This window comes from Cervus canadensis, chromosome 1 (assembly GCF_019320065.1).
Source record: "Cervus canadensis isolate Bull #8, Minnesota chromosome 1, ASM1932006v1, whole genome shotgun sequence".
NCBI lineage: Eukaryota > Metazoa > Chordata > Mammalia > Artiodactyla > Cervidae > Cervus > Cervus canadensis.
In genome coordinates, this window is record NC_057386.1 from 69,196,043 (window position 1) to 69,221,061 (window position 25,019).

The 25,019-nt window shown below is 39.7% G+C and overlaps 1 protein-coding gene across 2 annotated transcripts in view; it reads right to left on the minus strand.

Moving 5' to 3' along the window:
- ARHGAP10 (Rho GTPase activating protein 10) overlaps nucleotides 1–25,019 on the minus strand; it is a 358,134-nt gene that overhangs the window by 127,152 nt on the left and 205,963 nt on the right. For both annotated transcript variants that reach the window (XM_043484882.1, XM_043484888.1), the window contains exons 14-15: nucleotides 9,590–9,664; nucleotides 3,095–3,182 (exon numbers count right to left, since the gene is read on the minus strand). In XM_043484882.1, the coding sequence (XP_043340817.1) occupies nucleotides 3,095–3,182; nucleotides 9,590–9,664 (163 nt within the window). The remainder of the gene's footprint in view (nucleotides 1–3,094; nucleotides 3,183–9,589; nucleotides 9,665–25,019) is intronic.

Below are 25,019 nucleotides of genomic sequence, written 5' to 3' on the forward strand. Positions count from 1 at the left end.
GGAATTTTCCAGGCAAGAATACTGAAGTGAATTGCCATTTCCTTCTCCAGGAAATCTTCCCAGCCCAGGGATCAAACACCAGTTTCTTGTATCTCCTGCATTGGCAGGAGGATTCTTTACCACTGGCATCACCTGGGAAGCCTAAGTTCACTGAAAAGATTTATACACAAAGGTTTTTAAAGTAGCTTTATTTATAACAGCCAAAAGCAACAAATAATGCAAGTGTCTATTAACAGTAAGTGGATAAAAGAAGAAATTTGTGGTATATCCATAAAAAGGAACATCAGTTAGCATCAAGAAGGAATGGATAACTGGTGCTTGCCGCAACACAGGTGAATCTCGAATTATACCAAGAGAAAGAACCCAGATTTTATTTTTTTTACTTTTTTGGCCATGTAGCATGTAGGATCCTAGTTCCCCGACCAGGGATGGAACCAGTGCCCCCTGTGTTGGAAGAGCTGAGTCTTACCCTCTGGACCACCAGGGAAGTCCAAGAATCCAGATTTTTAAAAGTACATGTTGTATGACTCCATTTACATGAAATTACAGGAAATGTCAATTAATGTATAGTGACAGAAAGCAAACCAAGTGGTTTGCCCGGGATGAGGGAACGAGAAGAGAAGTGTGAGAGAGAGGGAACTCAAAGGGGCTTGAGGAACCCCTGACGGCAGGTTCACCATCCTGACTTTGCTGACGGCTTCACAGACATACAAGCACATCAAACTGCTCAAAATATATTCTATGAATATACGCAGCTATTGTACATCAATTACACTTCAATAAAACTGCTTAGCAAAACATGAAAAAATATATTTACAGACTATGCTCCCTACATTTAATTTTTTACTGAATAAATTTCACTTGGAACATTAGATAAGTGGAAGGTGCACAGTGTGTTATTTTGATAATTTATATATTGTGATGTGATAACCAATGTAGCAATATTTATCACATTACATAATTATAGTACACTATTGTCTGCATTCATTATACTATGCATTACATCTCTGTGGCCTATTTACTACTCATTACGGGTTTGTCCCCTCTGACACCAGTCTCACCCCTCCACCAGGCCCTTGTAGCCACTACTTTATCTTACGTACAATGTCTGATGCTGCAGAATACACACACACACACACACACACACAATGACAACTAGAGACAGTGACGCTGAAACTTAAAAGCACTAGTGAAAAAGAGCTGTTCTCTTATTTCCCCTCTCTCTCTCTCTCTCTCCCCTTTAGCCACTATACTCAAAGAAGAAAAATAAAACGAATTACACTACAGACTAAATAAAGAAAAAGAAGTCGCAATCAAAAAGCAAAGCTCTGGTTTTGTTTCAAAACAGGATCAAGCAGGAAGTAGTGACAAAGGAAAATGTTTCATCTGTCAGAGAATGAAAGTTAAAGGGTTCCCAAAAGAGGGGGGGAAATGAGATCGCTTAGAAATCCCATAGAGAGTGTTTCATTTCCAATAAAAATGAATTTGTATCTAAATATCTTCATGCTACTTACATCATTGCAGTATGTCTAGCTAAGCAATGCGGCATAAAAAAAATAAGAATTAAGTCTTGGGGTTTTTTTAGGTTTGTTTTTTTAAGATTTTGGCTGCTCTGGGTCTTCCTTGTGGCTCGTGGGCTATTTCCTGCGGCCCACAGGCTCAAAATCACCATTCATGGGCTTGGTTGCCCCGCAGCACGTGGAATCCTAGTGCCCTGACCAGAGATTGAATCCAAGTCGCCTGCACTGGAAGGCGGATTCTTCACCACCAAACCACAACGGAAATCCCTTAACTATTGCTAACGTTGGAGAAGCAGTAATAAAAATGACAAGTTTCCCATATACAACTCATTATGTTGTCACTACATCGGTTGGCTTCTCATCCAACGTGAGACATTTTGGAAACCTGGAAACAGGGGAGGCCCTCTCATTGTCCCAGCATTTGGGGAATTACTGGAAATCCCTGGAGGAGGAAATGGCAACCCACTCCAGTATTCTTACCTGGAGAATCCCATGGACAGAGGAGCCTGGCAGGCTACAGTCCAAGGGGTTGCAAAGAGTTGGACACAACTGAACACACATGCGTGATACATTTTGTCTTTTCTATTTGGTCCCTTTTTTAAAGTCCTTATCTTTTCTGAGATACACTCAAATATTTATGAGTGCAGCAATATGATGGTTTAGAAAATCTCTAAAGTATTAGCCCCAAAAAGTGGCAGTAGGGAGACTGAGGAAACGAAAAGTGCCGAATGTTGAAAACTGAAGAAGCAGGAGACTGGGGCTCTGAGAAGTCATTACATTCATCTTCCTGCCTATACGTCTGAAATTTTTAAAATACAAAATACGTACTAAAAGTTGACTCTAATGTGCTTGTTGGAACCCAGATAGCATTTCCCTAAAAAATAATCCTGTGTGTTGGTTAAAAAGAACTCATGCTGGGGAGGCAGTGCCATTTGACTGCCAGACAAAAACCAAAGTCCCCAGCAGACCCACAGCCTAGGAAGCACAATTGTGACTATTTTCCATTCCTTTGCTCCATGTACTTGTCCTTCATCTAACCTCCAGCTTTGTGATCATTCAGCTCCTTTATTTTTTCAAGAAAGGTGAATGCTCATAGAAATGCTGAACCTTCTTTGAACTCTACAGCAAATATGTAAAACTCAAAGTCCATCTTTAAAAAACACCTCATCAATTAAACTTCTTTTCAAATAGCTTTGTATCTGTGTCATTATCATAAGTGTTTAATTTCATAGGGTTTACATTTAAATTAAGATATCTTCACTTTAGCCTACAACACAAAGAAAAGATTCAACGAATGGAATAAACAGCCTTCTTCCTCACTGTTTCAGAGCGTTTAATTCCGAAAACTCACATCCGCATTTCAAAACCCAAGTCTCTTCCAATTCTCTTCAGTTGCAATTGATCTGTCAGCTGATATTCACTGACTATGGACCACACTTCTGGAGCATCATTAGGTACCTCACAAATATACTTTCACATAAACTTTGACTTTTGAGTCGCACATGCAGAGTCAGCATCAGCTGTGTGTTAGACACCCAGTCCGCTCTTCCCCCCTGCTACCAAGAGAAGCTCACCTCAAATACTGCTTCAGGGCACTTGTTATTGTCTTCACTTCCCAGTCTATGGAATTCTCCAGGTCTACCTCATTGCAGGTCTTCACATCTAGTGAGCAAGCAAGGAAGAAACAAATATTAAAACCTGACCATTCAGAGGCCCTCTTGACTGGCTGACAATGCTTAGATTCTTAAACAGCCAAACCACAAATATTGAATTCTGTGGTTTCCTATAAAAAAACGTTACATACAATTTCTTATCATATTACAAGTCATGTTCTATTCTCAGACATTTCTAGCACTTCAGAAAATCTGTAGTGGCGATCAAAGTAAAAGGGTAAGGGTTGGGCTAGGAGTATGGAAGATCTTAGCAAAGCATTTTAGTATTCACAGCTGCAAAGCATATATCGCTATTACTACTACTATTATAAGATACTACTCAGCAGTCATGGCTTATAGCATGTAACACATAAAGTGCCTATATATTTGAACTTGCTTTGGGTGGCATTGTTGTTACTGTGTTATGACAGGGCAAACAGCACCCTTAATGTTAAAATTACTATAAGATCAACAACTCAGTGGAGAAGAAGGAGTTGGTCCTTCTTCTAAATCTGGTCCCACACTTGTAAGGTTTGCACTCATCATACTCTCTCTCCAAAGACTAATACATGATCAACCAAAATAGAAATACGATGACACATAAACTTAAAAAGCCTTTTATGAGTAATCTTTCGTATTAACATTACAATTTACACACTCATCCAGGAGCTATTTATTAGAAACCTCTACAAAAGATTTCTGACATTCTAAATTAGTTTTCTTTGTCTTAAAATTACATTAATAATGTGTTTCTTCCAAATGCCCTTTCAAATACCTAGTAAGTTCTAAAGAAGATGTAAAACATGCACTAAAAAAAAGAACAAGAAGAGTTGAAGGAGAAGGGGCAGGAGAGGGAGGAGGGGATGGAATGTACAGTTAATTTTGAAAAAGAAAAAGTCAGCTCTGAAATTAAAAAAAAAAAAAAAGGGATGGTGAGAAAGGCAAGCATTCTGAGGGTGGTGGCATCTCCGAGCCTTGGAAGGCTGGGCTACTGCACTTGGCTATGACCCAGGAGCCGGGAAGAGAGTGCATCAAGGAATCACACACCTAGGCTTAAGTCCCGCTGCAAACCTGACCAGCTTCACCACTCCAAGTCATTTCTAACCTATCTGAACTTCAGCTCTTCCCATGCACAATGGAGATAACATAAACACTCTATTGAGAGCATCAAAGTCAATCAGAGCTGTATGCAGATTTCCATAAATCATTAAATGTGCAGGTAATCACCACAACTGAGTCACCAAAAGTATAAGCATTCTACCCAAAGAGAGAAGCAGTAAATGGGTTATGATGAATGACATCCATCGATCAACAGAAACTGGTATGAGTTTCTACACTCCGACCATGCAAAGGAGAAAATAAGAGATTTGTGAAAGACACTTATTTCTCCCTCACTCGGGAATGTTTCAACTAAGACTTCCCAAAAAACTAGTTGTTTCAGGGTTTTTTTCCTTCATTGCACTATATTTGTCTAAATATGCAAGGAAACACTTTATTGGCATACCCTTTTCAAATTAAAGCTCAAAAAGAAAATCCTGTTCAAACTGAACAGTACATTAAGTCACACATGCCCCTTAAAAGAGAAAGGATGCGTGACAACACAATGCTATCCTCAAATTTTTCGAAAATGAAGTAAAACAGGAAGTGATGGTTATTTCACAGCCATAACATCAGATATATGAAGTCAATTACTCAAAAGTCTAGAGACTTTTTAAAGCACTTCAACAGCTCTTGATTACAGCAACTGACAGCAAGATGCAATAAACTACAACAATGGCAATTGACACTGATTACATTTTGATCGGTTCCTACAATTCAGAACTCATTTGTCACTGTGCTTGTCAGACAAGCCACAGATACATTCAAGAAATCAAATTAAGCACCCTGATTAAAGGTGCAATCCTTTATAACTAGGACTAAATAATTCTGCTCTAAAGGCTTTGCCAACCAATTACTGCAGTAACTGAATATTCTCTCTCTCATTAAATCAATTATTTAAATCTCATACAAGTCAGATAACATTTTCAATCAACTTGCTACCAGCAAATCACCATTTTAAAATCCAGGAGGCTTTGAAAGGAAATCTTTCACTTTCAGCTTTTGACCATCATTCTGTATTTTGAGAAGCATAGTCTTTCTATGGGAAAATAAGCCATCTTTTGTTATTTATGGAATAAAAAGGAGCTGTCACAATAGAAACCAATGGCTACATGGCATCCATGGTATTACTCCTCCATTAAATTTTCACTGTTTTCAAATAACTCAATCACCCATCCCTAGCAGCTCTTGACAATCTGTGGATGCACTGGGACTAGATAAATTTGTTAGTAACTTATTTTGTATTCAAACTTAAAAATGCATTTAGAGTGTTCAATTAGAATATATGCTCTACTATAAATAAGGTAGAAATTCTGTTTCTTCTCTGACCAAGGAATATTACACCACATGGATTAGTTTAAAACCTAAACTAGTAAGCAGAGACACAAAGAGTTGACTTTTTATTTGGATAGATGTTTCATAATTATATAACCAGTGGTCATCTCTTTTTTTTTTTTTGAAACTGGAAACTTTCAGCCCAGCCCAAAATGCTGACCTCTTACTGGACACTGACTTGGGTCCTAAAGTACTTGGAGATGCATAGTGACTGAATGAGTTTTGAGAATATTCTTTATAATCCAAAACCAGAAGCTTTCTCAGCTCCATTAGTTTGCTTTTCCCCTCAATCTATGTAAAAAGTCATCCTACAAACAAAGCAAACAACATAATAGGTTTACAGGAAAACAACTCTGGCTTTCTATGGTTCTGTGTCTTAAATAAATAAAATCATCCAGCTGTTTCTACAAATTAAATTTAGAAACAGACAGAAGATTCACCAGCACACACAAGCTATCACTGAATTTTCCCAGCACTGCTCTGACGCTCTCATTCCACCATGGAGAAACAAGTACACAGAACGACTGTACCTCAGCTCAGTTCCAACCTACCGATAGCGACTGCAATTCATCTGTTACATTCTCACCCCACTCACTACAAAACCATGACTCACCCAAAGACACCTCATCTGCTGTTTCTCCCCGCCTTTCCCAACTGCCTCAAGTTTCCCATAAAAAAAAAACAAACAAACCAAAAAAACTTTTAACAGACTATGTGTGCCCTCTGTTAGAGAAAAGGGAAGAGAAAGAAGGAGGAAAAGCAAAACACATGGAAGGGGAAGGAAGGCACTGAGGCATGGTTTTGTGCAACCTTGAGAAGCATGGTCCGCGGGAAAGCTGAGAGGCTGCTGGAAAACTCAGCAGACCGCAGCCTCCTGCCCCAGGGGATGGAGAGGGGCCAAGAGGACAAACAACTCTCCTCGCGGGGGAAGGCAGCTTCCCCTCCTCTACGCCACCTGGAGCAGCACAGACAACGTGTCGTTTAGAGGCCTTCCATGGTCAACTGCCATCAGCATTCCATGGGTGGTGGGGAGAGGAGAAGGAAGGGGACAGGCAAACAGGAACAGGGAGGGAAGGACGGAGAGGAAAAGGAGGAGGGGAACGAAGAGGAGGAGGAGGAAGAAGAAATATTCTCTGTTGCAATCTTAAATGTGAAGAGTGAAAACATACCCAAGAGAGACAAGCAAGGAAATACATGCAAGATATTGAGCATGCACCCTTCGTCTAGAAATTATCACAAACGTTTAACACAGGAATATTTAAAAAGTGCAGAAAATATTTTAAACACAAAAATATTTTATGCAAAAATGGCAATAATAGAAAAATAATAGCAAAGTATATGATTGGTTCTTAATAACTACAAAGAACCAGGCCAAAGGAAAAAAAAAAAGCACACACAAGTCCCTGTCAAAAAATATAAAACAACTTAGAACTTATTCTCAGATTCTTAAGAAGTTACATTATTCTTCATTTCTGCAAAGAAAAAATGTATTATGAACAAAAACATTTTGAAAACAATCAAATTTGAAATAAACATTATCTAGAGGAACAGAAATGTTTAAAAAATAACTGCCTAAAAATGTTAAAACTTAGTAAATCTGAGGAAAGGTTATCATGGGACTCCATTGTACGATAGTTGCAATTTTTCTGTAGGCTTGAGATTGTTTCAAAAATTTTTTTTTAAATTGTTTTTTAAAAATAAACAAATAAATACATATTTTTAAAAATAACTACCTAGTATCACAAGCAGGAAAAATGAACAGAATTAATAAGTTATAGGAGGGAAAAACAGATTGTTACAAAAGAGCAAAGTTAAAAATCTGGCAGACTCACCCAACGTTTTCTCTTTAACACATATAACTTTGAAACAGTGTAGAGAGGTTGGGAAAAGTTGGAAAGAAAAAACATCTATGGGATAGAATGTACACAACTATTCAGAAATTCTAAAATTCTTTTTCTGAAAAGGTATAAATTAATTCAATTTTTACACTCGCTGAATCAGGAAGAAAGGAAAGAAATCTCTTAAGGCCATCTTAAAACTCACTCGAAACAGTGAATGAATCTTAAGAACTAAAGTTTGAGTTGGTAACATAAAGTAACAAAAAATGATGTTAATGCTAATGAAAATCCAAAGTTTGTGACTGACCACCTTAAATTCACACTAGGAATTATTTAGAGATAATAAAATAAATAAATTTAAAAGTAAATAAATAAGTAAAATAAATTTATCCAGTACTGTTCCCTTAAATGCATTACTTAATAAGAAAAATAACAAGTCAGTATCTTTCCCTTGTGTTAATTCTCTGATTTCCTCTGATGGCAGAATAACATTACTGAAAACACAGCATTTCTTTTGCCAGCAACTTAAATGTGGCGGTGTCACGCTTGTGTCCTGGACTTCTCTACCCTGAGTCTCATGGAAAGTGAAAACAGTTTTCCAGGTCATGAAGTTTTAAGGGTTTAGATATTTTAAACACCTTGCAAGTTAAGGACTGCCTTGGGACATTTCCCACAAGCACAGCAAAGTACCACCCGGGTCTAGGGATACTGATGATCATGTGGACTTTTATGAGATTAAGAACAAATCTGGAGGCAGCTTAACACCTCAGGGTGACCACAGGGACACCCACTTGTTCGAGCTGCCCTTGAACATGACGAGAAGATAACAAAATAACCCTAGGATCCTTATGACCCATTCACTGCCAAGTGGGCCTTCCAGCCAAATCTCCCTTTCTGATACCAACAACATCTTCCAGTTCTAATCACTATAACACCATCTTGGAAATGAGAGAAGTGTTTCTAATTTTAAAATTAACTAAAAGCAGATGCTGTTGTCCCATTAAACTCTGCCAGCTGCTACTGAACCACTGGCAACCTGAGTCTATTTAATTTGGAGCTCACTAATGGTAAAAAGGAAAATCTGACTGCCAAAATTGCACACCCAAGTTAAACCAGAGAGGCAGAAAATGAAAACAGCTCATGAAACGCAAATGTATTCTCATTAGGCTCTTCCAAGTGATGACGAGTCATTTTTCCTGCGGTTAATATCTAAAAAAAGGGTTGTTGATTATTAAATCCTGAATTCAAACACAGCCAAACAAGCAATGCTATCTGTAACACCCAAGCTGATTTTAGGCAGTTCGGTTCATGCTTCCTCAAAGTGAGCCTCTGCAACAACGCTTGAAGAGGCAGACAGGTTTAAATGCATTGATAGAATACCTGAGGGTATTGTTAATATTGATTAAAGTGAGATAGCAAATTAATTAATATTTAGCAAGGTCATAATGACAGATCGGTTTGACACATGGGCCCTCAAGCCTGATGAGTTATCATCAGCCCCCCCGGTAGCCTGCTTGGGGCCGGGGTGCAGGGGCAAGTGGGGCCTTTTACAGGTGGCACTGAGCTGACAGTAGGGTAATGTAAAAGCACTTTGTCATTCGCATAATGTCTGGGGTAATGAAATGAATTCACTTTCTGGCTTCCTCTCGTCTGCGATGCCAAAGAACACTGTGTTATCAGCACAGATGGAGAAGGCATGGTTCTGGAGAAGAGCCTGATACAAACAAGCCAGTGTGAATACCAATGAATCCCTGAGAATCAGACCCTCACTGTCGAGTGACAGCTGGGGAGCTCCAGAAAAACGAACGAGTCCCAGGGGTCTTGTCCAACCAAATGTACTGTCAAGACTGCACGGGCAATTTGGAAGCCAGGCAAATCAGAAGCCTGGCTTTTCCTTCCCTGGGAGAAGCAAGCAGAAGACATTCACCCATGAGCTGTCTTCTTTTCTTCCTCCCTTTCTTAGTGAGAGAGGCCTGAGCAAACACAAATCAACTTATCTGAGCCAACTCTCTGCTCAGGAGAAAACTCCTGGAGGCAGTAGAAGAACAGAATGGATTTCTGAGTTAAGTTACTATGAAACATTAAGTTGTAAAGTCAACGAACATCAACAAATAACGCATGGAAAATGATTAGAAAAGAGGCATACCCATCAACATACTCAGAAGTCTCTGGACCTTTGAACTCACCCCCACAACTCGATACAATCCTTGGTCATTTATACCTATTGGAAGAGAAAAAATGTTAGCAAAATACAGTAATTCAAATCTGAAAAGCTGTCAACAAATAGTTGCACACAGAATCCTTGCTAGCTCACATTAACAGCATTTCTGTTGCCTATAAAAAATAATGTTTGACAAGAGCAAGAGTTTACCAACTTGTTTTAGCAGCTTGGTATTCAAGAGTTGCAGCTGGGAAAAAAATAAAGTTCCACATGGACAAAATGTAAAGAGTAAACAGTAATGAAAAAACATTGGTTAAGCAGTCGTCACATATACCAATGCAATTTGTAAAGATGCACTGTATCTTTCACATTTCTTATGTTTAGGTATTCTTGAGATTGTTCTTGACAAGTTTTAACCTTTTAAAAATAATATGATGCTGATTGGTACATAGAAATTGTTTGGATGATTCTTGAAGACCAAGGAAACCACTTAATCAAAAGTAAGGCAAAACCTGTTTTCTTTTGTTTCCTTAAGGGCAGTATATGCATTGTCCAGAGAAGCACTAAAACTCCAAATGAGGATCGCATCAAAATTATACATTAAAATGAACCAAACCACTGCATTCTCTCTCTGTGGATACCTGGAAACAAAGTATCTCAAAGTACAACAGACAAGAAATAAAGGCAAGAAAATGTATCAGCAAATATAACTTAGTATGTTGGACACAAGATTGTTTGAATTCTGATGTGAACAAGCCAATTGAAAAAGGACATTTTTGAGGCAATCAGGAAACTTGGACTGGCATTAGGGTTATGTAAGAAAATGTCTTAATTGTTTATGTTGCATATTGAAAGGAGTAAGAGTAATCTATCTTAGATTTGCTTGAAGGAGGAGGAAGGGAATGAGGAGACTGTAGCAAAATCGTGAAAATTTTTGAGTCTGCACAAGAATGCAGGAGTTCATTGTACCCTTTACCTTTTCTGTACTTGAAATTTCCATGATAAAATCACCACTCCCAAAAAATGTGACTTAATATCTTTCTTTCTTAAAAGAGGTGAAACTTTCTGTGTGTTTGTTTTCTGCACCACAAATGCTAAAACTAACAAGAACCGGACTGGCTGGTCCCGAGATCATGGCTCTAATCTGCAGAGTTTCCAAAACAAAACACCACACCAAAAAGGCCGAGGGACCCAAGGGAACTTTCTCCTTTTTTTTTGCCTCCCTGTATGGAGCGGTGCCAAGCGTACCAGCCAGAGTCTAAAGAACTGGGTTCAAGTCACAGCCCAATCCCTCCTGAGCCCTGAGACCCAGAGCAGGCCAGGAACCTTCTCTGAGTCTCGACGCTGCCTCCGAGGTCAGGACAGTGTCTCTCCCCATGTGCCAGGATGGCAATACAGGCCAGGTCTCTTGGCCTTCCTTAATTAATAGAAATTGACTAAGGCCAGACAAGAAATTCAGGCAAGGCTTTACTGGGGCCCCTGCTGCAGCACGGGGGAGCAAGAACAAATAACTGGTCCCCCTGCTCACAGCCCGAGGTCGGAGGAGAGCTGGTTCCTCACACAGGGTGAGGGTAGGGGCGGGCCCAGAGGTTGGGCTGGAGGGGTGGCTTAGGTGGTCTGCCTCCCTTTTGGTGGTTGAGTGTGCAGGGGGGGATGTGGTTTTGCTTCCTGGCTCTTCAGGAGTGGCAGCTGGATTTTTTTGGTCTTTCTGTATCTTGTTGCCCATGATTTGCGCCAACTGAGCATGCATGCAAATATCTGCAGTCCTTTACAGTTTCTTTGAGCTGAAGCTCCAATACTTTGGCCACCTAATACAGAGCCGACTCATTGGAAAAGACCCTGAAGATTGGAGGCAGGAGGAGAAGGGGATGACCGAGGATGAGATGGTTGGATGGCATCACCGACTCAATGGACATGAGTTTGAGCAAGCTCCAGGAGATGGTGAAGGACAGGGAAGCCCGGAGTGCTGCAGTCCACGGGGTCACAAAGAGCTGGACACGACTGAGACTGAACAACAACAGTTTCCTTGTATGTGACAAAGACAAACACAATGTTTCTTTGTCTCAGGGAGACATTTGTCCATGTGCAAGCATTGCAGAAAGGGTCCAGGTCCCAGTCTGTCTCACTGGGAGATCACAAATGATACCTACATGTGCCCTGCCTGTTATAACACACTGCACACACTATGCTTCATTATTCCTTATAAAAATGAGGATTTCTGTTCCTTCTTTTTCATGTTTTGGCCTTTATTTCTCCTTGTGTGCATGCTCAGTCGATCAGTCGTATCCTACTCGTTGTAACCCTATGGACTGTAGCCTGCCAGGCTTCTCTGTCCCTGAGATTCTCCAGGCAAGAATACTGGAGTGGGTTGCCATTTCCTCCTCTGGGATATTTTCCCAAGCCAGGGATCGAACCTGAGTCTCTTACATCTCCTGCATTAGCAGGTGGATTCTTTTACCACTGAGCCACCTGGGAAACCCTTGCATCTCCTGACTCAGCTTCAAATTTCTGAATGTCCTGTTTGTCTGTTCTGTGTCCCCCAAAATGCATATGTTGAAGTCCTAAACCCCAGTACCCCAGAACGTAACAGTTTTGTAACTAAAGTCTTTAAAAGAGGTGGTTAAGTTAAAACAAGTTCATGAGGGCGGGTCCTAATCCAATAAGACTGGTATCCTCATAAGCAGAGGTCAAGCCACAGACACACAGAAGGAAGACAATGAGAAAACGGAGGGAGAAGACAGCCGTCTGCAAGCCAAGAGCAGGGCTCTCAGGAGAAACCAGCATGCCAACAGCCTGTCTCGGATCTCCAACACCCTGTCTCAGATCCCCAGCCCTGAGAACTACTAGAAAATTGATTTCTCTTGCTTAAGACCCCCAGTCTGTGGTCCTTGAGTATGGCAGCCCCAGCAAACAGACACACCCTCTTTCTGGATTTTCTCTAGAGCTCAAAGAACCAGGGCGGCCAAGGCCCTTCAGTCTATACAAGGCTGTTCAGAAGACTCAAGAATCAGAGTAGCAGAGAGGCACCTTTGTGAAGGGAAATGCTGAGAGCAGAGAAAAATGAGGTCAGCCCTGTTAAGAGTTAGAAAAATGGTCAAAAAACAAAAATCAGAGCTTGAGCCTGCTAGAGGGAAAAAGACCAGACCTCACGCCTTCCTTCTCCTAGAGGCTAGAAGGCTATGTCCAGAGAGTTGGAAATACCAGAGCATTTTTTTTCAACACTTCTCTATTTAAGAAACCTAAAATAGTTTGGCCTCAAAGCCAGAAGCCAAGAGAGCAAGTCATATTCTGCAGACTAACATGGCTGTCTGAGAAGTGCCAGACAAATGTAGAGAAATGAAGTAAGAATGTTACTTCAGCAATAATCATCACTCTGTGCTAATTACGATCAGATAATTGATCAGGTTCACATTCATCAAACCACAAGAAGGAGAGTTAATTGCTAATGCATAGTGAAAGGTGCATGGGGGATTAATGCTACTCAACACGTTTTACTCTTTTAAATAAATTTAAATAAACCTTGTTCAAAAGCAACTTGGAAACAGCACATGGACCACACGTACTCAAGTCACATGCAGAAGCGTCTGTTTCTTGTCACACTGTCCTTAAAAGCACTGGACTAAATAACCAGAAAAACTACATCTATGAACACACGCATGATGTGCAAAAGGCATCATATAAATAAATTTAAAGGCTATAAACCAATCAAAATGTCAAGTCATAGGATTTTTACAACCTCTGCAACTTCTTTCCAAATTTTCCTCTTCCAGCCAAAGGGATCACTATTTCTCATCACCAAGTATTATAATTTTGAAATTTTTCTTTAACTTCTTCCCTGTCACTTTCCAAATTCAACAGACCAATGTCTGCATTTTCTTCACACTTCGGACTAATCTCTGCTTCTTCAATATGGCCTTGAATTTGATGCCTGTATGTTGAGCACCCCTAATAAGGACACACACATAACCATAATACAGTCTGAACACCATCATTTTTTTCTACTTTTTATTTTTCAAGTGACTTTGATTATCTTAGGTCTTTCTCATCCACGCTTAAGAGTAAGTCATCAAATGAAGTCCAAGTTCCTCAGGTGAACAAGCATGTAAGGCATAGATACATAACTCTTCATAACGAGCCTCACCTCACCAACCCATAATTTATTGTAGAGCACTCATCTAAATCAGAACAGACCCCTGACTATTACCCACGAAAAAGCAAATTCATCCCTTCCTCAGGCACAAGTCCCCTCTGAGAGAGAAGTTCTTCCCTTTCTCTTCATTAATGACTCATCTGCCAAATATTTATTCATTAAATATATGGCAGGTGAAATTCGAGCTGCCCAAGAGTCAACCGTGAGCAAGATAAAGTCCCATCCAGAACTTGGAACTAAGAAGAAAAAAAAAAATCCCACCTTTTTTCTGTCACTATCCCATACTGATATTTCCTTTAATTAAAAATGTTTTGAACTTATGTATTCTTTTTCCATCATTTTTTTCTACTGAACTATAGTTCACTTGTAATGTTGTGTTTGTTTCAACCATACAGCAAATTCATTCAGTTATGTGTATGCATGTGTGTGTGTATATTCTTTCCCAGATTATTTTCCATTATAGGCTATTACAAGATATTGACTATAGTTCCCTGTTCTATACAGTAGGTCCTTGTTGCTTACCTGATTTACATACAGCAGTGTGTATCTGTTAACCCCAAACTCCTAATTTATCTCCCCCACCACCACCATCTCCTTTGATAACTATTAAGTTTGTTTCTATGTCTAAGAATTTTTTTCTATTTTGTAAATAAGCTCATTTGTATATTTTAAACTCCATATATAAAAAGATATTAGATGATAGTTGTCTTTCTCCAACTGACTTGCTTCACTTAGTATGATAATCTCTAGGTCTATCCATGTTGCTGCAAATGGCATCATATTTATGGCTGAGTAATATTCCACTCTATATAGGTATCATGTCTTCTTTATCCATTCATCTGTTGATGGGCATTAGGGTTGCTTCCATGTGTCAACCATTATAAACTGTGTTGCTATGAACACTGGGGTCCAGGCGTCTTTTTTGAATTAGAGTTCCATCTTTTCTTGACATATGCCCAGGAGTGAGACTGATAGATCATATGGCAGCTCTAATTTTAGTCACAGTTTTTTTTAAGGAACCTCCATACTATTCTCCATAGTGGATGCACCAATTTATATTCCTAACAACAGTGTAGGAGGGTTCCTTTTTCTCCACACCCTCTGATATTCCCTTTTTCTGAATTTGACTCATAATTAATTCCTTTTAACATTTGATTACATTTAAAACAAGCCCAAATCCTCCCATTCACAATTCCCAAAACCAAACATCTGAATGCCTGACCTGACATCAGGTTATTTCGGTCTGCTTTTTCCCCAGTCAGTATGAATATTCATACATCACTATGTTAAAAGTAGTTTCTACACCAAACCTGTCTAAAGATGTTACATGCTCAACAATTTATGTCCCATACCACCTTTTCTCATACACATTCACCTCAGAATTCTCAGATTAAGAACTGTGGACCTGTGTTCCTCCGTCTCTCCCCAAATACGTAGACATATTACCTACGTAATACTAGGAAATACTACCTAATACTAGGAAAAATACTAGGTTAGCTTTGGTTTGGGGTTTTTTGGTGTGTTTGTTTTCAATAGCTTTCACAGTGCCTTGCATAGAGTAGCTGAGGATGGAATAGTATACCTAGGTTGATTTGACTTGAAATTAATTTAGAATTACAGATATAGATTGGACTTGGCCTAAAACAGACATTACACTTAGGAACTAAAAATTCAAATATCCAAAGTATTAGTAAACAAAACAACAACTCTCAGAATGGAAGCAAATATTTGCAAATGAAGTAACTGAAAAGGGATTAATCTCCAAAATATATAAACAGCTCATGAACCTTCATATCAAAAAAGAATAAAAAAATGGATGGAAGATCTAAATAGACACTTCTCCAAAGAAGACATACAGACTGCTAAAAAGCACATGAAAAGATGCCCAACTTCACTAATTATTAGAGAAGAGCAAATCAAAATGAGTATAAAAAGGTGATACTACAATGAGTATCACCTCACACTGTCAGAATGACCACTGTCAACAACAACAACAAAAAATCTACAAACAATAAATGCCGGAGAAGGTATGGAGAAAAGTGAACCCTTCTACACTGTTGGTGGGGATGTAAATTGTTATAGCAGCTATGGAAAACAGTATGGAGGTTCCTTCAAAAACTAAACTTAGAGCTACCATATGATCCAGCAATCCCACTTCTGGGCATATATCCCGAGAAAATCATAATTCAAAAAGATACATGTACCCTAATGCTCTCTGAAGCACTGTTTACAATAGTCAAGACATGGAAGCAACCTGCATGTCCACCAACAGAGGGACAGGTATAGATGTGGTACACACATACAAAGGAAAATTACTCAGCCATAAAAAAGGATGAACAATGCCATTTGCAGCGACATGGACGGACCTAGAGAGTGTCACACTGAGTGAAGTGAGTCAGACAGAAGACAAATTTCATTATGATATTGCTTACATGTGGAATCTTAAAAAAGGATACAGTTGAATTTATAAAGCAGAGTTATAGGTGTAGAAAACAAACAATGGCTACCAGGGGCAAGTGAGAGGAGGGATAAATTGGAAGATTGGGACTGACATTTACATAGTACTATATATAAAACAAATAACTATTAATAATAAGGACCTACTGTATACCACAGGGAACTCTACCCAATACTCTGTAATGACCTATAAGAGAAAAGAATCTAAAAAAGTGTGAATATACATATACGTATAACTGATTCACTTTGCTATACACCCGAAATGAACACAACATTGTAAATCAACTATACTCCAGTAAAAAATCTTAAGAAAAACCCAAGGTATTAAAACTTTCCCAGCATATCAAAACTCAGTGACAGCTGTCATTACCACAATACTTTCTAACTTTTAACAAAAACCTGTAATCTCATCAAAGTATTTACAGGCCAACAGTTTTTTTCTTGAATAAATCAGATTGGTTCTGACCAGTAAGAAAGACAAGGTGAATGCTCTGCAGTTCACTGGCAAGCAGCTGATGACAGCTGTCCCCGGCGAAATCAAACTCGTCTTCCCCCCCCACCTGCCTCCTCCAATCTCACACAGCGCTGTCGCCGAGCACTGCCCACATCTCCTGAAGGAGAGGGCCGAGACGCAGGAATGAGTCAGGCTTCGTCATCCTCTCTGTCTCACTGTTTCCCTCTGCAAATGATCAGCTCCAGCAAACACTCACGTGGAACTCAGGAACCCCAGAGGGCAACCCAGAGGCCCTGCAGGTGGGCTGGAGATCAAATGAGAAAAGAAGACGCTTCACTTGACAACTAAAGGAAAATTACATGCAAAAGGGAAAAAAGGAAACTTTCAAGGCTTGGTGAATTCCATTAAAAAACCGAGGTAGCAGTAAAGGCTGGACGAGGTAACCTGACCAGTCAACGTGGTAAGAATAAAACACAGTGGTGTCTGCAGTCATGGAAGCAGAAGAGAGAAGACAGGTAATCAAAACACGCACCCAGGAAAGGCAAACAGGGAGAAGATGACTATAAAATGAATGGAAGGAGAAGGTGGGAAGAAATGAGAGGATCATGGGCTAGAAATTATATCACATTTAATTCCCTGTTAATTTCATAACCATTGTTGAGGACTTACTATACTTTAGGCACTGAGGTAGAATAAAGTCAGGACACAGGGTAAAATTTAAAAAGGCATCCAAATTAAAAGAGAGAGTAACTTGGGACCCAGAGAGTCATAAAGTCTTTTCTTTTGAAAAGAACTTCTTTGGCTTCAGAAGCAGATTCTGTGCCTAACAGCACATGGTATACATTTAACAAAGAAACAGAATAAATTAATACACTGAATCAGTGATTCATAACTTGATGACTGGCTAGTAAAAAGACACGGAAAGAAAGAGACAAAAAAGATTATAATGAGAAAAAAATAACACAACATTTTAAATCGCCTATACTCCAATGTAAAACAAACAAAAAAATTTTTTAAAGAAAAGAAAAAATAGATGTGACTGTACAAAGAAGTAAGGCTTAAACTGAAACATCAATACTTCTGATGGTTAACAGGCAAACAATTATTGAAAAGACCTTTCCAAGTGTATGATTCTACAGAAATAAAAGATCAGGTTCCATGGGTCTATAAACTAACATTCATTCAGTTCTCACCTATTGACAGCAACCAGCAGAGTGCTTGGCATGAACTGAGATATTTGGTCAATATTTACAGAGGAAGTGAAACATTTATTTGCATTTGTGCATGCTGACAACAAGGATCATTAATGTTCAAGCTCGCATTCACATCAAAAGTCTAAAATATGCCATTATTAATAAGGCTCATGTGCATATACACATGTGGACATGCATAAATATAAATATACATTTACATATCCCACCAGCACTACAAAGACAAATTTCCCTGTGGGCTATGTAATAAGCATAAATATTCATGCATATATGTTTTATATCTTATATATCTTCAAGATTCTTGAAAATAAAAGGGAAGGAATACCATAGGTCAAATGATTAGGAAAAATTTGTGAGGAAATACCTAGCAACAAAGCTTAAGAATGACAGCTATATCACAAATTATTGGAGTAATGCAAATCCAAACTACAATGAGGCATCACCTCACACCAATCAAAATGGCCATCACCACAGTGTCTACAAATAATAAACACTGAAGAGGGTGCAGAGAACAGGGAACCCACCTACACGGTTGGTGCAAGGTAAATTTGTGCAGCCACTACGGAGAACAGTATGGAAGTTTCTCAAAAAATTAAAAAGAGTTGCCATATGATCCAGCAGTCCCACTCCTGGCCATACATCAGAGAAAAACTCAAATTCAGAAAGATACATGCACTCCAGTGTTCAGAGCAACACTATTTACAATAGCCAAGATGTGGAAGCAACCTAAATATCCATCAACAGGTGAATGGATAGAGAAGATGTGATATATGCACACATACACACACAGTGGAATGTTATTTAGCCATAAAAGAATGAAATAGTATCATTTGCAGCAACAAGGATGGACCTAGAGATTCACGTACTAAGTGAAGTCAGACAAACACAAATATTTTTTTTTAATATTGCTTATATGTGAAATCTAAAAAGTGATACAGATGAATTTATTTACAAAACATAAATAGACTCACAGACACAGAAAACAAATTTATTGTTACCAAAGGGGAAAGAAAGGGAAGGGACAATTTAGGAGCATAGGATTAATAAAATAAACAACAAGGATCTACTGTGCAGCACAGGGAACTATATTCAATATCGTTTAATAATCTATAGTGGAAAAGAGTCTGAAAAAGTGTATGTGTATACACTGAAAAAGTGTATGTGTATACATGCGTATGTTTGTGTGTGTGTATATATATGTAAGTAAACAGTATACATATACACACACAATTATATATATATATGTGTATGTGTGAACCCAGCTGTGTCTGACTCTTTGCGACCCAATGAACTGTAGCCCACCAGGCTCCTCTGTCCATGGGATTTTCAGGCAAAAATATTGGAGTGGGCTGCCATTTCCTCCTCAAGGGGATCTTCCCAACCCAGGGATCAAACCTGAGTCTCCTGCATCTCCTGCAGTGGCAGGCAGACTCTATCACTGACTCACCTGGGAAGCCCTATATACTGTGTGTGTGAGTGTGTGTGTGTGTGTGTGTGTGTGTGTGTGAGTGTGTGTGAGAGAGAGTGTGTGTGTGTGTGTGAGAGAGTGTGTGTGTGTGAGTGTGTGTGAGAGTGTGTGTGTGTGAGAGTGTGAGTGTGTCTGTGTGTGAGAGTGTGTGTGTGCGTGTGTGTGAGTGTGTGTATATGATTGAATCACTTTGTTGTACACCTGAAATAATACAACACTATAAATTAACTATACTTCAATTCTAAAAAAAAAAAAGAATAGGATATTATAAAAGTCATTCAAAGAAAAGCAATGAAAAGGCTCATGAACATTGTTTCGGGTCACAGGTGAATTACAAAACCTTGGCAATGTGTTTCTTACATACATTTATAATTAAGTCCCAGTAAACACTATGTTTAAATGTCTGTGTAAATGCTTTTCAGGCCATCCACTACACTGAGTTACATAAACAGGTTCATACACAGATACCCTTCCAAGATACAGGGTCATTCATAATACTTTAAGATTCTGTCAAAAACACATGTTTATATTAAATCAGCTTTAAATACAAGCACATAAAACCAAGAATGCTTCACTCTTCCATCAAAGGAACATACGTATTCCACATCATAAATTTAAGATGCTCTACATATAAAATTGAAGAATTCTAAAGCTTTAGGAGAAGAATGCATTATTTTAACACTAGGTAGCAAATACTGCAAAAAGCAGGTTAGGAGACCATTTCTAAGCACTGGGACAGTTAGAGGATTAACTATAGCTTTACAAAGATTAGAAGCTCAAAATGATACATCTTCATTCCGGATCTTGGTTCCCTCATTAAAAAAAAAAAAATACAACCATCTGGGAAACAAATTTGTTAGGGTTATAGATACAAATTATTACAAATTAATGTTATAGAGATTCTGGAAGCTTCCAGCTCTCCCCTCTCCCAGCTGTATAACCTGGCAAGTTACTCAATCTCTGTCTCAAATTCTTTATCTGAAAACGAGGTTAATGACGGGATGGAGTTGCTGCGAAAATAAGAGATGATGTTTATAAAGCATTTGCATAAGCCTTACGTAACAGTCATGAAAATCTCTTACTGTAACATAAAATTCAAGATTAATATCAAAATAATTTGGCACAATGCATATAAATAGTCACCCTAACGAAGGCTTATAGTCTGCAGCCCACTGTCATAAAATAAAGCATATGCTGGGAAGAGAGTCAAAGTTTATTTAATATGAATGACTCATGGAAAATATAAAATTCCTGTTCACCAATAACATTTGGAATTTCTCCCTTGGATGATAATTATTTGGGCGGCAGATAGAAAAGCATTACAGACAGCTAGTACCTGCCAGGAACTGATCTGCATTTTCCTTTCCTGTGAAGTCTTGCTTTCACTTTCATGTTGCCTTTCCCACACTCTTTCCATATAAATCCACTTCTAGGCTGGGATCAAGGTGCCTCCCTATCCACAGGCACCTGGAAGACAGGTCTCAGGATTTCACTCACATGTTCTTTTCACCAGACCAACCCAAGGCTGAGCTCAGAACCCCGCCAGCCTGGCACTCCTGAGTCCAGCCGTCACATGCACACCCATTCCAGCGGGAGTGAGGCATGTTCAAAAAAACTACAAGGCAAATATCCAATTCCAGGTCCAAGCCAACTTCTTTGGAAGTACTGATAACTTCTGGACTCTACAGCACATCGAGGTCTGACCATGAGTCTCATCCTCTCAAATCCAAGTCTCGAATATAAAGAGTGTTTGGTTTATTACGGCCTAACTTTGTATTAGGGCCCAAATGGACTACAGAATATTCCCAATACTCCAGATAGCTGGCCTCAGCTCGAGTTTGTAGAGAGAACAAAAGAAAGAATTTTTGTTTCGGACCAGAAAACCCCTAGACTTGTTGCATTCCTTGTACAAGCACCCAAACCAGCAGGCAGAATGTCTAGAGGGGGCAGGAGAAAGCTGCAAAGTGACAGGAAGTTTCTTATTTCATTAGAAACGCTCAGGGGGACAGCGTTTCCCAGGTGGCCCAGTGGTTAAGACTCTAACAGGTACTGTTTGTGGTAGAGAATCCATCTACCAATGCAGGAGACCTAAGAACTGGAGGTTCAATTCCTGGGTTGGGAAGATCCCCTGGAGGAGTGCATGGCAACCCACTCCAGTATTCTTGCCTGGAGAATCCCACGGACAGAGGAGCCTGGTGGGCTACAGTCTACGGGGTTGCACAGAGTCAGACACCACTGAAGCACTTAGCACACAGCACCTGCTTCTCCTGCAGCGGGCACAGGCTTGATCCCTGACCAGGGAATAAAGGGAACACAAGCCGCAAGGTATGGCCAGAAAAACTACTCAGGGGCACACAATCTCCGCAGAGGTCAGATGTCCAGCTGTCCCAGATCTAAGACATCTAGCTTCAACTCATTCAAGGCACCCTTCCGTCTTTCCTCACAGTGTGAACCCTGGGAAAAGAAGCAGCACACAGTCTCTGGACCTTGTGGCAGAATTCAGCATCCCTGTCACCACCAAGATGCTCCATCACCCAACTCTTCCTCTCACTTTACTTCTACCCCACACAGCATTTCTAAGAATCACAGACCAGGATCAGATCAGAGACCAAGGTCTGAATTCCAGCTCTGCCACTTTCAACTTGTCTCCTGAACTAAGCACCCGAGCCTAAGAAAGATGATATATCTGGTCAACTACCTACTAAGTTCTATAGGGATTGGGTGAAGTAGTGTAGTAGCATACACGAAATACTTAGAAAAGGTAAACTGCTGTTTAATAGATTTTAAACACTGTCAGATGCAGCTTCTACACTGACATGATGTCTGCCACTAAGAGACTTTGTGAGGCACTGCAGAGAGTCTCAGCAAAGGGGACATATCTTTCTTGGGCTGATGATACACCTCAGGGGTCCATGATGGAGCTGATCTGGAAAGAGGGCAGGTGTAACTTCAGAATGGCTTTATCCCAAATTGAGTTGAGCGCTTCATAGAGAGATACTCAAATCTTTTCTCCCCACTTCCCTTTCCTACTGTCTAGTTTCAAACTTCCTCTGTTCCTTAAAAGTCTGTCTTCTGAAAAGATACTCAACATCACTAACTTGTTGTTTAGTCACTAAGTCATGTCCAACTCTTTTGCAACCCCTTGGACTGTAGCCCACCAGGCTCCTCTGTATGGGATTCTCCAGGCAAGAATACCAGAGTGGGTCACCATGCCCTTCTCCAAGGAATCTTCCCAACCCAAGGACCAAACCCAGGTCTTCTGTGTCTCCTGCACTGCAGGTGGGTTCTTCACCACTGAGCCACCAGGGAGAAATGCAAATCAAAACTATGCTGAGATGTCATCTCATATAGTCAGAATAGCCATCATCAGAAAGTCTACAAATAAAAAATGCTGGAGAAGGTGTGGAGAAAAGGAAATCCTCATACACTGTGAGTGGGAATGTAAACTGGTGCATCCACTATGGAGGTTTCTTAAAAAACTAAACACAGAATGACCATACGATCCAGCAATCTCACTCCTGAGCATATATCCAGAGAAAACCATAATCTGAAAGGATACATACACCCCAGTGCTCACTGCAGCACTGTTTACAATAGCCAAGGCACAGAAGCAACCTAAAAGTCCATCAACAGGGGAATGGATAAAGGAAATATGGTACATATATACAATGGAATATTACTCCACCATAAAAAGGAGGAAAATGCCATTTGCAGCAAAATGAATGGACCTAGAGATATCATACTAAGAGAACTCACAAAAAAACAAATATCATATGATATCACTCATAGACAGTATCTAATTTTTTTTAAAAAGAAGACACAAATGAACGTATTTACAAAAGAGAAACAAACTGACAGATATCAAAAACACACTTACAGTTACCAAAGGCAGAGGGATAAATCAGGAGCTGGGAATGAACACACACACACTATATAAGACAGATAATCAACATGGACCTACTGCATTAGCTTCCCGAGTGGCTCAGTGGTAAAGAATCCACCTGCCAATGCAGGAGATGGGGATTCAATCCTTGGGTCAGATAGATCCCCTGGAGAAGAAAATGGCAACCCACTCCAGTATTCTGGCCTGGGAAATCCTACGGACAGAGGAGCCTGGTAGGCTACAGTCCACAGGGTCATAGAGAGTTGGACAGAACTTAGCAACTAAAGAACAACAATAACCTCCTGTATAAAAACTCTACTCAATATTCTGTGATCACCTACACGAGAAAAAAAAAATCTAAAAAAGAATGGATATATGTAGATGTACAACTGAATCATTCTGCTATACACACGAAGCTAACACAGCATTATAAATCAACTGTATGCCAACAAAATAAAATATAAAAAAATCTGTCCTCCACTTTTTCCATTCATCTCCCACAACTTCAGAAGATCAGCCTAGAGAATCTCCATCTCCTCAAGTTCACTATTGTTAACAGCAGCAGATCTTAAAAAAAAAAAAAGTTGGTCTTGGATTTGAGTTGTCGTTTTCTAGCTCTGAAGGCTACACAAGTCAAATGATGGCTCTGCACTTCAGCTGACCATGTAAAATGGAGAAATAGCACTGTCTTACGGGGGATTTGTGAGGATGACACATAGGAAGTACAACCTCATTCTTCTCCGGTTTCATAACTTCTTGACTTCCACGGGTTGTTTCTTGGTCCTCCTTGCACCTGAGCTATCTAGAACCTGACACTGCTGACTTCCTCCTCTTTCAATCATCCCCTTGTGACAAAAACAAATACCATATATTAACACATATACGTGGAATTTGAAAAAAAAAAACAAAAAACCTCGTATCGATGACCTTATTTCCAAAGCAGAAATAGACACAGACATAGAGAACACATGTACGGACGCCAAGGGGGAAGAGGGGATGGGATGAATTGGGAGACTGGGAAAGAGACACATGCACTACTGACACTACATATAAAACAGAAAAGTGATCAGAGCCTCCTGCGCAGCACAGGGATCTCTGCTCAGAGCCCTGTGATGACCTCACTGGGGAGGAAATAGAAAGAGGGGATTATATGTATACTGGAAAGTTGATTCACTTTGCTCCACAGCAGAAACTAGCCAATACCATAAAGCAACTATGCTCCAGTAAAGAATAAAATAACTCCCCTTGTGGCTTACTCCACATCACACTCTCTTGACTCTCTTCCTACCCCTTTGTGGAATGTCTCCTTCATTCTTCTGCTTCTTCTCGTCCTCTAAACACAAAGATCCCCAAAGAGCCTGCCCTTTGCCCCATTTTCTTCTTACCTCATCATCTACCCGAATGACGTTCTGACTCTCTGAACTTTGCCTTGCTGAAAATGGAGGCCCATCAGCTGTCTGGATGCGTTCAACCCATTTCTGATGGAAATGCCACAGGTACCTTGAATTTGGGATACCCAAAACCAATTTAGATTCCCTCAAAAGTTCTTCTCTTGCATCTCTGTCTTGGCTAAAGATGTCTTCATCTACCCGGGTGGAAACTTTAGAGTCAAGTTTTTACTTTTCTGTTTTACTTTTCACTTTTGTTTACCTCCCAGTCCTGAATATTCATTGGAAGGACTGATGCTGAAGCTCCAATACTTTGGCCACCTGATGCGAAGAACTGACTCAGTGGAAAAGACCCTGATGCTGGGAAAGATTGAAGGCAGGAGGAGAAGGGGACGACAGAGGAT